The sequence below is a fragment of the Petromyzon marinus genome, chromosome 29, assembly GCF_048934315.1.
Source record: "Petromyzon marinus isolate PM22_M1 ecotype Great Lakes invasive population chromosome 29, UKy_Petmar_22M1.pri1.0, whole genome shotgun sequence".
NCBI classification, from domain to species: Eukaryota; Metazoa; Chordata; class Hyperoartia; order Petromyzontiformes; family Petromyzontidae; genus Petromyzon; species Petromyzon marinus.
In genome coordinates this window covers 9323159-9341833 of record NC_133695.1, presented here as the reverse complement: position 1 = coordinate 9341833, position 18675 = coordinate 9323159, and the positions used below count along the sequence as shown (strand labels likewise).

Sequence of the window (18675 nt, the reverse complement as noted above, 5' to 3'; positions counted from 1 at the left end):
AGTCTGGTTGAATGATTCCTCACCATCGGTAGGGAAATCAATTAGGTGAAGTTCACGGGAACAGCAACCACATAAGCAGCGTTAAACGAGCGATAAGGGGGCGTATGTAAACAGACAGCACAGATGCGGCGTGGTGGTTAAACCACAGTGCGGATGGGATGAAACGGTGAGTCTGGTGGAGACCAAGCCCTCAAGGTGTGTGGAGGATTTGACGAGGTGAAGTTCACGGGAACGGCAACCACGGTAGCGGGAGGAGGAGCAAAGGCAGTAGGGCGTTACGGTGGCGAGATGTTAACTCGCTTGCCTGGTACGCAAGAGGTCATGATGGGTTCGATCCCGATCCTAACGCCTGTATATTTGGAGTTTCTACGTTCTCCCTGTGGTCGCGCGGATGTTTTTGTTTTTTTTCCCGAGTCCTCCAGTTTTTTTCCCTCCACATATGGCTGCTATAAATGTCCACTTGATTAACCACTTTGTTGAGCTGTGATTTGTGGTGGCCCAGGTCGCTTCCGTTAAAGAGTTACGCAGCTCAGTGGGGCTGTACCTGGTAAAAATTAAAATTAAAGTTGAATGGGTTTTTAGTAGCTAGCAGCGATAGTCGAGCGATAGGGAGGCGACTTGAAAACGCAAATGGTGGCCGAAACAGTCGGACGGGTCCGCCAAGACCGAGCGGGCGGGCGCCCGCGTCACGACGCACGTCCCGGTAGCAGTAGAAGCCACAGCAGCAGCCATAGTTCATTAGTTCCATAGTTTCATTTATTTTGGTATAGCCCTGTGAGCCATTCGACTCTTGAATCGGGTGCAACCGCAACAAACAAAAAAACACGAACAAGAAAAACTTCTTAAAGTGACTATGCGTGACTGTGCAAACAGAAAATCCGGGGGGGGGGGGGGAAAAACATCAAAATATTCCTGAAATAGCACCGTACACACCAACGCTGTGTGCAAAAAAAATCCCCAGTGGGATGCAAGTCAAACAACAACCACAACCACAACAACCACAACAACCAGGTGACGCGGGGCGCTGTCGCGTTGGGCAGGCGGGAGGCGACGGAGGAGCTCGATCGGCGCCGTCGGAGCGCCGCCGTCGACAGGGAGCGCCGTGAGGGGCAGCAGCGCGAGCAGAGGCGGGGAGCCGACGCCGCGAACCGTCTCGACGCCTTCCTCCTCGACAAGAACAAGAGGCGGCAGGCGGACGAGCTGTGGCTGCGCGCGCGGAGCAAGCGAGGTGCCTCCAACGTCCCCGATCACGGGGCGCCTGGGTGGCGAGATGTTAACTAGCTCGTCGGGTATACAGGAGGTCGCGGGTGTTCGACGCTAACCCCGAACACCTGTTGTATATTTGGAGTTTGCCTCTCTCCCTCTCGCTGTCTCCATGGTCGAGTGGATTTTTTCTCCGGGTACTCCGTTGTTTTGTTTTTTTCCCCCTCCACGTGCTTGTAGAGCATTTGGCTGCTATGAATGTCGACGTGATAAAGCCACTTCGTTGGCCTACAATCTGTGGTCCATGTCGCTTCTGGACAAGAGCTGTATAGCTCAGTGGGACTTACCTGGTAAAATAGAAAAAAAAATGCAGCTTAATAGTTTAATAGATAACACTCACGTTACTTGTGACAGGAGAAGCTTCTCTCCACCGCGACCCTACCTTGACAAGCGGGAGCCATAGCAGCCGCGACGATTTCTATCGTCCACGTCCCTGTTCTCACAATTAGCCCACAATTATCCGCGGGTTAATTTTTGTTGCTTCTCTCTCTCTCTCCCTGCGCTGCTACAGATAAGATGGAATCACCCCGTGGGTAATGAATGGGGCTTGCGAATACGCGCTCACCTGTACAAATAACACGCCGGACAGCAGCGTGCGTGGGTCGGAGCGGGCCACTGATTCCTGTTTGCAGCCCAGCCTGGGGTCAGCGGTCGGCAGTTGAACAATCGTACTCGTAACGAAAAAACACGTCGCAAGTATACCTCGCAAAAAGCGACGTGTATAAATGAAGGGCATCATCCGGCCAATGAATGCATGCATGTATGTGTGTTGAATTTCTTTTTCGCACCGTACGTAGCCAACCGTGCTCATCGGAGGTGCTGAGGAAGGGGAGCAAACTTAACACAAAAAGCAGCTCTCAAGAAATTCGTGTTTCGAATGACGATTCTGTGAATAGGAACAAGGCAGAACTGATCGTGTAACATCACGAGACGCCACCCACTTACCCCGATCACTTTGTTTTACTTCTACTCCGTAAGATGTTCCTCGTCATGCGTGAAGCTCGCCGCGGCGCGTCTTGTTCGGGACGCTGTCCGACGTTTCGCCGCCGCGTGCCAGGAGCCTCCTTCAGGAACCGAATCGTTCGGTCCTGGGGGAGCGAAACGTCGGGTTGTCTGTATCGAAAGGACACGTGGTCACGACGTCGAGCACGAACCCGTTCGGATAACCGCTCGGGGTTGTTTGTTTCCTTCGCTCGCAGAGAGCGCGCGGCAAAGGCAAAGGGCCGAGGGCTTCGAGGCGCTGTGCGAGTACGAGGCGGCGGTGGCACAAGTCAGCAAAATCATCGCGGAGAGAGAGGCCCACGAGGACGTCGCAAAGTCGGATGGCGAGGCCAACGTGAAAGTGGCCGGTGTGTCCGTGGACAAGCCGAGGGACGGCCCGTTTCCAGGTACGCGCACGTCAAAGCCGAGCGCTTGGGATTCGCAAGTGTTTCATGGCGCGCGTGTGTCGGATAAGGCCCACTGAGCTATACAGCTCTTATTCAGAAGCGACCTGGCCACAAATGATAGCTCAACGAAATGGCTTATCATCGCGTGGAAATGTATAGCAGCCAAGCACTCGAAACGCGCGTTTCTAAATGTGGAGGGAATAACCGGAGGAGACGGAGAAAACAATCCACGCGACCACGGGGAGAGAGAGAGACGCAAACTCCAAATAGACAGCAGGCATCAGGGTCGGGATCGAATCCATGATCCTCCTGTACAGCAGGCGAGATGCTTAACATCTCGCCACAGCGGCGCCCCAACACATCGCTGCTGCGCGAACACATTGCAGCCATCCCGCGCAGGGCAACGACAGCTCGCGAAGATGCTTGCGGCGGCAGTGCGTCAGCGGCAACAAATGCTCGACGTGAAAGGCGACCGCGCTTGTGCTCGACTCACGGCCCGGGCTGGGAAACCCAAACGCTGGGCCCTCGCAGCCGGCGAGGTTGCCTTCACGCAGAGCGTTGTTGCGTTGCGTCTGCTTGCGACCGGGGGTCCCAGGTGGCGCCGCCGTCCGTCGTCGCGGCAGCGTGGCGCCGGGCCACGGTGGCCCCGCGCCGGCTCGCCGCCGCGCCAGTGGCATGCTGACGGAGCCGGCCCAGGGCTCGACCCAGCTCAGCGTGGGCGAGGAAGCAAGAGGGCCCCCGGCGTGCGCCAGGCACCACCGCAATGACTGGGCCTCCTGGGGCAATGATCTCCGCCTGAACGCGGACTTCATCCACGACACCTACGTGGACAGTAAGAGGCCCGCTTGCAGCGTTGGATTGCGCAAAAGGAGAAGGAGGAGGCTTTTTTGGTATCCGTTTTTGTTTTTGTTTTTCGTTGGTACAACCGAGCCGTGCTGGGGCCGTTCAGAGTCAGCCTGGTGCGGTTAAGGAGTCGCCAGGCTCGGGGTGAGTTTTGTGGGAACGGAAGTGAGACATGGGGTAATTTGCAACTCTTTTTGAGTAGGCGAGCAATCGAACCGATAATGGGCAAAGTGATTGGTTGCTTGGGCAATCGGATAGCTCGGCTCTAATTCTCTTTGTTTTGGAATTCCACAACATGCGTTGGGATTGTATTCATGGGTTATGAGTCGCTACCGAGTTCCACGACACAAACACTGCGATTGCATTGTCTGGTTTCACAAGCATTGAAGACTCAATGCTGAAGCAATTAAAGTGTTTATAATTAGAAATCCTTCGTTTGCAAATGTTAAACCACAATCCTGTATCTTTTGCCATTATTCCCGGATGCCTGTTCTGGTTAGTGCCACGTTCATCAGAATGCTTTTTTCTTGCAGGAGAGAATGCCAACTTCGCTCTCTTCAACTACGTGACAGAACAGGAATGTGAAATTCGAAAACTTAAGGATGACATTGAAAAGGTATGTATGGGAGAGGTTAAATATATAATTAATTCTCGCAAATTCTTAAGATGAAATACTCAGAATAACTGCCTTAAAAACGCTATGAAAACACTTCTTAAAACAAAATAACATTTCGTTTAATTAGCAATGTAGAAATGGATTTGTAATTTTAAAAAATGTCTAAGATCAGGATATGAAATACTTTCATCTATTTCATAAATATATAATCATGTCATGCAAATAAATATTTGATTGCTAAGTATTGCTAACACTCTCTTCATATAATTTAAAAGTGCAGAGTTTGGGTTTTATTTGGACGCAATCACGTGGTTCAGATTATGAGCGTTATTGAATTCTGAACCAATTTTTATTCCTTGAAACTGATCTGGGGCGGTCATTCCACCTGATTCAGATAGATGAGCGTGCAACCCTGCAATTGCTCAATAACGGTGGAAGAGCCTTGACCATAGGGATCTTTATAGAGGCTCCTTCCAGAGGATTCTTTGGCTTACTCGTCTTGGAAGAGGTGGAAATCCCCACGCTTTACCCCAGAGGCATTTCAACATCCTCTATAATTTACATAAAACAATGTGACTCTTGAATGCGCTATGATTTAGACGTACAACAATTACATTATTATTTTCAACCGGAAAGTCTTCTCTCAGTCTCGAGACGTTTCATCGGGAAGGTCCCCTGTAATGATGTGTGGCCGCATCTACGTTCGTGAGTGTTTTGCGTCTTGTGGAAAGCAATTGAAATTCCGAGAGAAAACCCAGCACACATGCGGGGAGGTAATCACGCAAAGGTCTCCACAGATGGATTTCATGAACATACTTGTTCTACTGCCTTAAAGAATAAGACAAATTGAGGAGAGTTATTGGCTAGCCTGTTGAGTGTTTTGATTTGTGTGGCTATGCGCCACTGCCCCAGGGCAGCATGCCAATATCTTTGTTTAAATCTTGACTTAAAGCTTTCGTGACTGCAGGAATGCATATTCCTTGGGTCTTTCGGTAAAGCCACGTAGATAGATCGCAACACAAGCAATCGTCATCAGGTGAAAAAATATAGCGGGAGAGCTGCTGAAGCAAGATGTTATATAGGTTTGAGATGGGTGTAGCCCAAGGGTAAGTGGGCGGGGCTAGAGGTGGAATTTGCATGTCAATGTGAGATCGGAGAGCTGCGGAGGCAGTATGTTATATAGGTTTGAGATGGGTGTAGCCCAAGGGTAAGTGGGCGGGGCTAGAGATGGGTTTAGCCCAAGGGTAAGTGGGCGGGGCTAGAGATGGAATTTGCATGTCAATGTGAGATCGGAGAGCTGCTGAAGCAGGATGTTATATAGGTTTGAGATGGGTGTAGCCCAAGGGTAAGTGGGCGGAGCTAGAGATGGGTGTAGCCCAAGGGTAAGTGGGCGGGGCTAGAGATATAATTTGCATATCAATGTGAGATCGGAGAGCTGATATACCTCCACGACGACGCAGCTGTGGAGGTGGCCATTGTATTGAGAGAGATTAGCATGTCAATGTAAGCGAACCACCGCAACGGTGGCTGTGCTTGTGGGACATCCAGCTCGTTAGAAAACGAGGGACACCGCCAACTCGAGGACAAGGAGCAACGGTGGCTGTGTTAGGGAGACATTTAGCGTGAATGTAACTCAGAGAGATGGAAATAACTGCTGACATCGGCAGGTAGGATGGAAACATCACAGCCAGTTATGACTTAAACTGGTTAATAACGTCCTTCCAATGATTGCTCAGTTTGTACCCATCTTCTCGGTTGAAATTGTGTCTGTGTTTATTTTTCTGGATGGCTTCATGAACGAATCTTTGTTGATAGCAAGTGGGTTTGCAGAGTACCTTCGTCTTGGAAAATCTATTTGTGACGCCGTGTGACGAGGGAGGGGGGTCAAAGATCATCCAAAATCGCGTGACGTCATTTATCGACGGCCCCTCAACGTCACGTGTTGAGACTATTTGGTTGCTCTAAATCTCCGCGTCATAAGCCACTACATTTGAGCTATCATTTGTGGGCAGGTCGCTTCTGGAAAAGATCTGTATAGCTCAGTGGGCCTTACCTGGTAAAATAAAAAATAGTTTCGTTTTAGTTTAGTATCAGGAGATCAATTTGGCGATCTCCGATACGTCAGTCGTGTACACAACCACAGCAGCATGGCAGCAGATGGGGGCCTATAATTGAATTATGCAAAGCCGCATTGGAACAAAGTTGATCCACTACAGGTTAACCGAGTATATAATTAATACAAACACACTTACCTTCAATATATGTGACCCATCTACTTATAATATGTATATCATATTCGTCTTATTTGTCACAAACTACGACTTCTCCTCCATTAACTTCCATATGAGAAGTCTCTTGAAATAATGAAATATAATGGTAAATCAGGGGTGGAGCAGGAGTACAGCGGTGTGTGCTGAGCTATGAATCCAGCCACTTGAGTTCAATTTCCAGCTATGGCTAGCATCGGTGGTGAGTGAGATCAGAACTGGTCATTCCCTGCCTTCCTCCTCACGAACTTGTACTCACCAGCGTGGTGAAGTATGGTCAAAGACATCCCCGTGTATGACCCGGCACGGGGAGAAGATATCTATTGGTGGATTGGGAATGGCTGGAATTGATATCCAGTGCTATGTCGGCACCTCCGATTAGCGCGGTTGACAACGTACGGTGCGACAGAAGTTCAACATTCATACATAATTCATATCCTAAATTTATCTCCGACTTCTTATTTATGTAAATAACAGACTGAAAAGCTGCAAATAGCCATTTAGCAGAAGATAAAGTGACATTACGCACACTTTGAATGCTATTGCAGCAACCGTAATTATTATTCCACACAGGTCTTACAGTGATTTCACATTTCAGTCGACCATATGGATTTGCAGCTTCACGCAGAGCACGCGGTACTGAAGAGTTCACCGCACACACCTATGCATTATCACCTCAATTGTCGCGCGGCTTCTATTTACCCGTGCTGGTAGGCAAGCGTGCTGTGGGACGTTTGTTTTCCCAACCCCCGATCCCTCTCCTGCTGTTTCTCTGCATTCCTCGCTTCTCGTAGCCTGCCAAACCCATTCATTGGCATTCTATGCCATCCTCATCGCACTGCGTTTACAAGCGTGGCGACAGTGATACATTCAACGCGCAGTAATTAGGTTTGTAAATTGACGTATTCAATCGATCTTGATTTGAAACTTTCGTGACTGCAGGAATCCATACTCTTTGATTATTTCGGTAAAGTCACGTAGGTATAAAATAAAATAAAAAATCGCACCGCTGGATTTTTTTTTGCCGTTATATATTTTTAGAACGTTCGAGATAAATGTTTCTCCGCGAGGATTTTTTTTTTCGCGGTTGTGCTGCTGGTGGAGTTCTCCGACGTGTTGCCTGCGAGTTGTACGATGTCCGACGTTTCGCTCCACACGCTGGAACTGTCTTCCGGGCATCGTGCCAAACAACACGTACAACGCACCGGAGCTATGCGAATGTTTGTATTTTGTTAATGTTAATAAATGAGAAGTTCTAGAATGTTTCAAGAGGGTCCTGATTTAGAATGTTTTGCCAGTATTCACAATACAGTATATATGAATACACTTCGTTAATCTATGAAAGCCTCAGTTCACCGTCAAGACTCATTTTAAGGAGGATGTTGCGCTGGGATTTTTGGATGAAACAATTCCATTTCGAGTATTGGATATCAGGGGATAATCACGCAAAGCTCCACACAGGTAGATCGATACCACTTGCTGAACTGCCATTTTCCCCAGGCACGTCAGCCCGGCGGGTTTGGGAGCTCCACAAATGTGTCTGATCCGCTAACCATCGCCTCCGAAGCGCTCGACGCACGACGGGGCTGGAGAAACCCCCCACATATAAGCGCTTTTATAGCTTACAAAGAGATTGGCAAACATACATCTGCAATCTCTTCGATTGCAAGTCAACAAAAAGTGGGTGATTATTACACTTGACGGTGCCATCTCTTTGTAATCAACAATTGCTTTTAGTTACTTGGCTGTACGCACGAATCAACGCCGCCCTGTAGCGTTGTGGGGGTCTGGAGGGGGCTGAGACCCCCCCCACCCCCACAACATTCTAAACTCTTATAATCAAAGGGGGGGCACATTGTGAGTACAATATTTTTTCAATGTTTGCACGCAATTACATTTGATCTGCCACAGTGCCCTTCATTTATTTTGCGAGCTTCATGATGGTGATGTATGTAGAGTGTGTATGTTGAACTTCTTTCGCACCGTACGTAGGCAACCGTGCTAATGGGAGGTGTGAAGGGGTAGCGCCGAAGTTAAAAAAAGTAATTGACAGTCGAAAATGTGTGAGGTTTACTTTGACTCGACTATCTAGCACGGTGATGATGATAAATTGTCTGCAGTCTGTGGAGGGGGCCTGGACAAAATGCAACATTTGGTACAATTGAGCGATGGGCATTTGAGCCTTGGCCTCACGTACACAGGGAGAGGGCGAGAGCCACAGTAGAAAGCACGGTAGACAAGGCGGATCGTTACCCGTTCTTAAATGTAGCGGTTAACATTGATTGGTTTTAAGTTTGTTTAATATCGACAGTGTCATGCCCCCCCCCCCGCTCACCCTCCAGCCACTCTGAGTTTCTGTCTGCCATCCTCTTTAAAACAAGGTCACGCCAAGGGGCTGGCACCAACTGACACCAGTAGTGAAAATATCACGAAATCAACTCCGCGACAACAAAAATAACCCCAATCTGTCCAATAAATGAAAGGTAGGAGCTGTATTTATTTATTCCACTGCTATAGATCAAATATGAGTTATCCACTTAGGAATTTGACTGGCTCATATGCTCGAGAGGGTGCGTATGGGGAAATTAAACGTAATTGGCTTCCAAGTATTATGATGTACATATTAAAAAAGTGCTCATGCAGCTATTGCAAACATCTCCGGTTGCCTATTCATCACCACCAGACGGGTGTTCTCATTTATTTCGTGGCTTTGAAAACTGGCGGCGATAGCTGTGGGGTGGAGGGGGGACGGATCTCTGATTACTCTCGCGTCGCACAACCAAGCGCACCTCCGAAGGAGCACGTTTGACTACGTACGGTGAAGTTCAACGTACGCACATGCAAGCGTCCGGAGCTCTGCCGAACTTACGATTGCGCCAATGTGCCCGCGTGTGTTTTAGCTCAGCGCTGACATGGAGCCACGCGGCGGTGGTCCAGAGGGGACCCCTGACGAAAGGGAGAAAGCCGTGCGGGTGAACATTTGCAGCGTCACCTCTGAGAAGGAGATGAGCGAGAAGAAGCGGGCAGACGCCGAGGGAACGCTCGGCAAGCTAAAGGAAGGTGAGACCTGCATTGGCGTTGCGGCCCCGCTGTGCCGAGATGTTAACTGCCTCGCCTGGTGTGCGGGAGGTCGCGGGATCAATTCCAACCCTGACTCCTCTTATATTTGGAGTTTGCGTGTCTTTCTACCTGAAATCACGTCGATTTTTCTCAGGGTCCTCCTGTTTTTCCCTGCACATTCAGAATCAACATGCGTTTAGAGCATTTGGCTGCTGTAAATTTTCACATGATTGGCCACTTAGTTGAGCTATCATTTGTGGCCAGGTTCCTTTTGAAAAAAGAGCTATGTAGCTCAGTGGGCCTTACCTGGTAATATAAAAAGTTGATTCAGTCTAGTCTAGACATTCTCACCTCGAGTTTGTTCACAAGCTACAGAGCAGCACAACACCTGCCAAGTACACTACTCGATTGCCCGATGAGCAATTAGATAAACATTCCAGTGCAGCGCTCACTTGAAATAAGGGGTTCTTGAAACTCAATCGACATTTTCTGGATACATTTTCTTACGTTATTTATAATTTGTCAATTTGGGTGAAACGTTTCGCGCACTTCACTACGGACTTGGTGACCCAATTTCAATTCCCAGCAGCAGTGGCAAGTGGTGTCTGGAGCGGTCCTTGGTCCTCCCTTCACCAAGCTGTACTGACCAGCTTGTTTCCCTTCAACGTGACTTTACCGAAAGTGCTAAGAATATGAACTCCCAAGACAGCATGGGGAGGCCTTCATGCAGCCGTTGATTGACAAAGGGCTGGAAATATACGTTTCTACGAACATATATTTTGTAATTCACCTGGGTGGCACTTTAGTTAGAGCCATTGACTCATGATGGGAATTGTGTGAGTGAAAATGTCAATCAGGTTTTGACTCAACCCATCATCTCCCCGGGGAGATGATGGCTTGAGTCAATATATACCGGTCCCTGGGAAGCCAACCCCAGATCTCCTGTTGAGTGATTGACCTATATTATTATTATTATTGGGATGTTCAAGTTACACCACTTGCTCAAAAAGACTGAGAGATTTGGAAATATTTTAAAGTTTAAACTTTTTTTTTTAACACGTGAAATTCATTTAACTGACAGCGAGCGAGTGACCACCAGGAGGTTTCCTAAATATACTCCCTAAAATAACGTTGAGGTGTGTTCATGCATGCTCTGACCCACAATGGCCCGCAATAACACGTAAGAAACGTATATACCACATTGCCTTTTTTGCCGTTGATCAACCCCCCCATCATTTAAATGGAGCACCCTTGTCAATAACATTTGATAACACTGCAGTGCTCGTTTAACAAGCCTGCCTCATGCTGATCTGTCCCAGCAGGTGGAAATTTGTCCAGAGTTTGCATGCTTAAACAAACGCTGCTTGATAATATTTTCCTGAGAAGCCAATGGGTCAATGACTAAAAGTAAAATGTTTCGGTGGAGACGTCGAATGGAGGTCTTGATACGTATACATTCGTAAACGATAGGATCGTTTTTGTTGAGTGTGCGTGTTTGTTCTGTAGGAGTGTGGAATTTGCTCATGAAAATGGACTGCAATTTGGAAGAGCTCAAGCAAGGCTTGGCTTGGAAGGAAGGAGTCACAGACCAAAACATTGCCGCCTACCTTACCCTGATCAAGCAAGAAGCCTTCCGGCTTCTCTCTGCCCGTGATTACCTGCAGTCAAAGGTTGAAATTTTCCACCTGGAACGCGATTCGATTATTACATGTAGCAATTTGTTCGGGAGCTAAATGCCAATATCGAGGTCTGCTAGCCACGAGAGGGCTTCAGGAGAGAGTTCGTATAGTTTTCTGCTATTCCACAGACTACAATAGTTTCCTCTGTGGTCCATAGTTTGTGTTTCATGGCCACAGTCACACAGCTGTGGCTTGTCTCTAATGTTCAATTCATGGAGGAGATGTGCCCATCGACCTGTTGATGATGTTCTGATGCGGTTGATGTTAACCCAATTGTCTTTGAGTGAATGTCAACATCAGGAGGTGCGATGTTTGGATCTGGAATGAGGTGTTTATTTTGGAAGCCTGCCTTTCTCCACTCTGTTCATCGGCGTTCTTCTGGATCTGGATGAGGACCTGTGGTGTACCCATTTCTACTGCTGAGTGGACACTGGCAGCGAGGGAGGGGGGTGAGATTAGGCGAATTAAAAAAAAATACTTGCCCAGTATTTCCACTGCCGTGCCAGGAGATTGAACCTGCAACGTCTCGATTAAACTGAAAAAGTGTGTTTAGTTGTGCTGTCCTTCCCCCGCACCTATGATCAGCACGATTGGCCACGTGCCGAGAGGTTCAACCTACATATGCGCGTACATAAAGTGGCACGACGCTCTTTTATTAGACCATCCAAGGTGCTTTAAGCAATGAGAGGTGGGGTCAGCAGTGCTAGCCATCAAAATGATGCCACACGGTCATTAGTATTCATTCCAGCGCAGACAGCAAACGTTGTTAATTCGCCTGTAAAAGACGCATGGGGAAGCTGTTGGATTTGAACTGTCAGTTCGTGAAAGTAAAAAAAAAACATTAATAAGTACAGGCTACCCAGCACTTTCATTAAATGTTAGGTCCTAATAATGATGAGGGGCGATTAATTCATCATCACAGCTGGCACAATTATAAATATTTGCACAACTTGAATTGTGATGTTTGGCTGGGTGGTGCTGTGGTTGGAGCACCCAAATCACACTCAGGAGGATACACATTTATAATGTAGGCTTTCACGATTAAATATTATGATTAATAATTAGTTTTTTTAAGGGTTAGATCGTGTCGGTATTATTTTAAAAAAAATTGCTTTTTGCTATAACCCTCCACCTACGAGTGCTCTGAAAAACGACCATTTCACCCAACGTCGATAATTTATATATAAAAACTTTGAAGGCAGTTTTTGATGACAAATGTGTTCAGTTTTCTGTTCATTGTTATTGTGCACCAATTCCAACGCAGCAGTATTACCAAAATACATTTAATTATGAATAAGAACGATACAAGATCATATTCAAGGTATGCATCGGCTCAGTCCATAATCTCCCCAGGGTAATTAAAATAAGTACCAATTAGTCATCCTTGAGAAAGACACCTTGGAAATTTGGAATTCCCACACTCAGCCACAAATTAAGATGAATGGCATCATATTGCGCTGATCATGAACTAAGCTATAAACTATTTTATTTTTTTGATTTAAAGCTTTCGTGACTGCAGTGATTCATGTTCTTGGTTCTTTCGGTAAAGTCACGTTGAAGGGAAACAATAAAATAATAAAATATATAACAAAATTTTCACGACGTTTCGACTGCAACACAATCAGTCATCATCAGGTGTGAAAACCAACGGCAAAATGTTCTTGCCGTTGGTTTTCAGACCTGATGATGACTGCTTGTTGCAGTCAAAACGTCGTGAGAATTGTATTGTTTTATATATATTTTATTATTTTATTGCTTCCCTTCAACGTGACTTTACCGAAAGAACCAAGACTATTTTTATTTTACCAGGTAAGGCCCACTGAGCTGTATAGCTCTTTTTCAGAAGCGACCTGGCCACAAATGATAACTCAACGAAGTGGTTTATCACGTGGAGATGTATAGCAGCCAAACGCTCTAAATGCGTGTTGATTATAAATGTGGAGGGGAAAACCAGAGGACCCAGAAAAATCCACAGAGAGAGTGAGACATGCAAACTCCTAATATACAGGCGTTAGGGTCTGTACCAGAACGCACGACCTCCTGTTTCCAGGCGAAGTAGTTTTCATTTCACCACCGTGGCGCCCATGAACGTACATCGTAGCTGACTCAGGATTTCCACGTCCCACTGAGTTAAAGCCAAGTTCGTAAGTAAGGGATGCCACCACGGTGTTGAAACAATAGTGCAAGTTTCTTAAAACCAGCTGCTTCCTTCCACCAAGAAGTGCAAATGTGTGCGCCACTGTGTGTGTTGGGGTCAATTGTGCGTACTCTCACACCTTCCGAGATGACTGATAATTCTGGAAGAGAAGGCCCAAATACCCTCTGGAGAAGATTTCTAGCGCTCACGCTAGTGGTTGTCCTTATGCCAGCAGTGACGTGAGTAAGGAATTGCAGGCTGGACCTGTACGTGCCATTTTTTTTTACCTTTCAAAAAAACCACGTGGGGGTAAGGGGGTCTTTAAATCGCCAGTTAAATCATTTAGGTGCAAAGCTCGGCCATGGATTTACGCTGCTCATCATCCCTGTGAGATTGATCACGAACACAACAACAGAAAAACACTCGTCAAAAGTATTAGACAAACATCACAATGCAGCGCTCCTCGGGGGAATGACTGTGTACGCGTCTGTTCAGCGACGTGGACTTGAAGGTATTGGTATTTGAGGTCACTATTGACATCGGTGTTCTTAATAATTCGCCACGGAAAATGCTGCTGTCGTGTTAACCGAACGTCCGCGCAGATAAAGGCAACGGAACCTTTGGGAAAATTGGACACAGCAAACGCCAGGCCAGTCAAGAATTCGCTCTTGGATTTGTACACAATGGAACTCCCGAGCACAAAGTAAGTGCGTGATTGCCACACTCTGGGTTGATGTTACGCGTGGGTGACAATTGCTAAAAACAATCTATCGGAAATTTCGCTCGAATTATTTTCCTTCCGCACCCCTTCCCGCTATATATTTGTTTCCGAACAGTTCTGCTCCGAAGGTCAGCATGCGGAAGTCGTATCACATGTTATCCCCATCTCTCTCGTATACTGACCGAGTACCATAATGTACTTGTTGTCAGCTTGGTGTTGCAACGACAGAAATCCCCCTGTGACGCCGAGCCCCAATACATGTTCTGTGTCGTAATCGGTGAGGAGTCTGCCGTATGGCGAGGCCGGCTGATGCCCTTGGTCAGAACACAGAGCCGGCAACCACTCAGATGTGGGTTTCAAACGCTGACAGCAGCCAGCTGTGATTGTGAAAACTGGGTTTTAAAGGGGCAAGTGATCTGATTGGTGGCAGTCGTATAGCCAATAACTGATCCTTTTGGCGGTACCCCGGGGGGCCCAAATAATACAAAATGGCCTAGGCAATTAAATATTTTATTTCTGGGAAACTTTTTTTCCCAGGGGTGTACCTAAACTCCGCGACTGGGGTACCACTCGATCCGACATCGGTGCTACTCCGCGATGTCAAAACGCAGCGAGGACGATTGAGCGAACCCCTGAACGCTCGCGTACGCACCGTGGTGGTGCATCGTAGTGTGCAGCTCGTCGAGATGAGTCGATTGCCGCATCGCCGACCATCAACAGACTAAAAGTGACCGCATCGTGGACATTGTGCGAGAGCCGGGGCACCGCCGGAAGGTTCAACTATAGAATGATAAGCAACTATTATCCCAGCTCTGATGGCAAAAATAAATATATCGAGGCAATTCAAGCAACGGAGAATCCTGATCAATTGTTATTACGCTTAGTGGTCATGCTCTGTGGACATTTATTTACAAGTTGTGGGACTTCGCTGACCGAAGGATTTGTTAAAGAATGCTCTCTGATGTGGCTTTTTTTTTTTTGGGGGGGGGGGGGGATAAAATGGTGATTAAAAATTGTACCGTGTCTGTTCTTATCAATTCATCCTCTAGCAAGTCATCACGTGATGCAATCCTGTTAGACCGTTGCGAAGCAGTTTGTGCCAGGTCTACGTGCTGTCAGCACCTTTTCACCATCTGCTCTGAAGCATTTCCTGTATATTACACTGCCGCCTATGTGACTCGATGAGCACTGGGGTATGGACGGATATGTGAAAATGGTTCGATATGTGAACTGGGGATGGCAGGGGTGGACAGCTGCAGGGCGGGGGGAGGGGGGGGCACATCGCAATATCTATGCATACTGACAAACTAACGCCATTTCTTTAGAACAGTTTTTTAATGGTTAGTTTGCTGTTCTTCCCCAGCACCACCGATGAGCACGGTTGGATACTACGGTGGGAAAGAAGTTAAAAGTCAACTTACATACGTGGACAAATAACTGCACTGGGTGTGGTCGATGTATTGGTCCGGGCGGATATGTGGCAGTCAGATATGCGATATTGTACAGTTTTTTTTTTGCACGCAAACATTCCGGTAACATGTGGTTCATGAATTATTCTTCTCTCCCCTCGGTTGCAGACTGGACTGGGATAGTGGGGAATCCAGTGAGGAAGGCTCAGATCTCAAGCCGCTTGAAGTAACGAAGCAATGATGATGCGTTTGCGTCATGTCCCAGCTCTCAAGATTAATAAGACATCACGGCGAATCGCATCCATGCCAACACAAATCTCAATAACTCACTTTGTCCAAATCTGTAAACTGTTTAAACGTTGACGCCTGAACTCCAAAGTAATACTCTTTGGTTTTTTTTCGGTAAAGTCACGTAGGTAAAATAAAATTAATGAAAACAACTAAATTAAATCACGACGTTTCGGAGGCAACACAAGCTTCCGTCTTCAGGTGGAACAGTCACAGCAAAAAAGCTGTATCAAGTGAGGAGCTCTGAGACAACCGAGATTATATACAGGTTAAGGGGGGGGGGAGGAGCCAGGAAGCACGTGGGTGGGGAGGGGGAGGGGCTAAGTTAAGCCGCCTTTTGTTATGCTGCAGGGGGTTCGGGGGAAGCGGTGGTGCACTGCATGAAAGCGGGTACAACCCACTGGAAGACATGGAAATGGCTGTACAATTATAAGGCAGCTAAAGTTTGACTTGGTTGATGACATCTTTCCAATGGAAACAATAAAATAATACAAATATAAAACAATACAATTATCACGACGTTTCGACTGCAACACAAGCAATCATCATCAGGTGTGAAAACCACAAGAAAATTTGAATAAAGTGGCGGTTTTTTAACGTTAGCACCACGGATAGCGATTTGACAGTTTGTGCAGATGGACGAGTCCATCTATGTTCGGAAAAGAGGAGGGGGGAGACGAAAAATAATGGATGCGGTCTGAAAGCCACCTTAAGGGTGATCAATAAATTAAGACCCGAAATGGTTTATCAAATCCTTCCAATGATTGCGAAGCCAGAATCCATCTTCTCAGTTGAAATTGTCTCTGTGTTTGTATATGTGGATAGCCTCATGAACGAATCTCTCATGGTAGCCAGATGGCTTGCAAATAACCTCTGTCTTGGAGAAGTCAATGTCATGTGAACCTACTGAATTATAACAGTGATCTGCCACGGCCGAGGTGTTGGTCCTACCGTGTTTCAGGTCTGCTTTGTGTTCACGAATGCGGTCCGAGGCAACTTAGTTTGTAGACGCCAGGGTACTGTATGTCCGGAATCACATCTTTTACAGACGGAACCAGATCACGGATTTTATGTAATGTGTTGAATCGGACCTGGATCTTGTGTTTATTCAAGATTTTGGAGATCTTTTTTGTGATCCCCGTGAACACAAAGCAGACCTGAAACACGGTAGGACCAACACCTCAGCCGTGGCAGATCACTGTTATAATTCAGTAGGTTCACATGACATTGACTTCTCCAAGACAGAGGTTCTTTGCAAGCCATCTGGCTACCATGAGAGATTCGTTCATGAGGCTATCCACATTCAAACACAGAGACAATTTCAACCGAGAAGATGGATTCCGGCTTAGCAATCGTTGGAAGGATTTGATAAACCATTTCAGGTCTTAATTGGTTGATCACGCTAAAGGTGGCTTTCAGACCGCATCCATTATTTTTCGTCTCCCCCCTCCTCTTTTCCGAACATAGATGGACTCGTCCAACTGAACAAACTGTCAAATCGCTATCCATGGTGCTAAAGTTAAAAAACCGCCACTTTTTTCAAATTTTCTAGTTGTGGTTTTCACACCTGATTATGATTGCTTGTGTTGCAGTCGAAACGTCGTGATTATTTTATTGTTTTATATTTTTTATTTTTTTATTGTTTTATATTTTTATTATTTTATTGTTTCCCTTCTACGTGACTTTACCGAAAGAACCAAGAATATGAATCCCTGCAGTCACGAAAGCTTTAAATCAAAATCTTTCCAATGGTTGCTCAATTTAAAACCATCTTCTCGGTTGAAGTTGTGTCTATGTTTGTATATCTGGATGGCTTCATGGACAAATCTTTGGTAATAACCGGGAGGTTTTGCAGAGTACTTTGGTATCGGAAAAAAAACAATGTCATGAGAACCCGCTGTGTTGAAACAATGATCAGCCACGGCCGAAGAATTCGTTCTGCCGTGTTTCAAATCTGATTTGTGCTCGCGAATTCGGTCAGAAATATGTCGTTTCGTCTCCCCGCTATAGCAGTTACCGCAGGTACAACTCAATTTGTAAACACCGGGGTACTGTAAGTCAGGAATGACATCCTTTACGGATGGGATCAGATCACGGATTTTGTGTACCGTATTGAACCGGACCTTGGCGCTATTCAACGGAATGGTTCTCGAAACGTGCAGCGAAACGTCTGACATCATGCCGAAACAACAGGCGAGGGGCGACACGCTCGATCCCAAACAGATGGAACAGGCGGAGTCCACATTGTTGCTGGACTGCCCTCTCCTGGCGAGCGAGGATATGGGACCCCCTCACCACCCAGAGTGCTGGGTTATAGACCACGTGTACAGCCACCACCGCCGCTCTGCTGAATTGAAGTCAGTATTGGTCCTGCATGTGTTGGTGCGGCACCGCAAACACATCGGAGAGGTGCACGTTAAAACTGTTCAAGGTGATGATACTATTTGTTTGTATACTGGATATATATGTATAAAACACGCACACGAATATTTAAATGCACCAGTCAATTCACTGCTTGAGGCGCCACGCAGGCAAGATGTGAACTACCTCGCTGGTATGCAGGGGGCTCTGTGTTCGATACCAGCCCTGACGCCTGTATATTTGGAGTTTGCATGTTCTCCCCGTGGTCGCGTGGATGTTTTTTTCTTCCAGGTTCTCAGATTTCCCCTCCACGTTTATAAATTTCCACATGATGAGCCCCTTCGTTGAGCTATCATTTATGGCCAGGTCGCGTCTGAAAAAGAGCACGGTTGGCTACGTACGGTGCGAAAGAAGTTCAACATACATATAGCTCAGTGGGAGCCTTACCTGGTAAAATAAAAATGTGTACATCGTAAAAATAAAATTAACATTGGGGCAATATTGGAGGGAGAGGGGGGGGGTAAGCGTTGAGAAGATTGTTTTAAACAAACAATCCACGTAAATTACAGCCGAGCTCAGGCAATCAATCACTCATGCAATCCATCACCACAACAACCTCGAGACACAAAGTGCTGGCGCCAGC

The 18675-nt window shown here is 46.7% G+C and overlaps 1 protein-coding gene across 1 annotated transcript; it reads left to right on the top strand.

The window, feature by feature from the left end:
* The first annotated feature begins 158 nt into the window (after positions 1-158).
* On the top strand, positions 159-15941 carry LOC116947096 (uncharacterized). The gene is made up of 9 exons (XM_076070434.1): positions 159-166; positions 1041-1228; positions 2463-2689; positions 3120-3483; positions 4028-4110; positions 9278-9437; positions 10944-11107; positions 13856-13956; positions 15552-15941. The coding sequence occupies exons 1-9, from the start codon at positions 159-161 to the stop codon at positions 15622-15624; spliced, it is 1368 nt and encodes a 455-aa protein (XP_075926549.1). The 3' UTR covers positions 15625-15941.
* The last annotated feature ends 2734 nt before the right edge of the window (positions 15942-18675 follow it).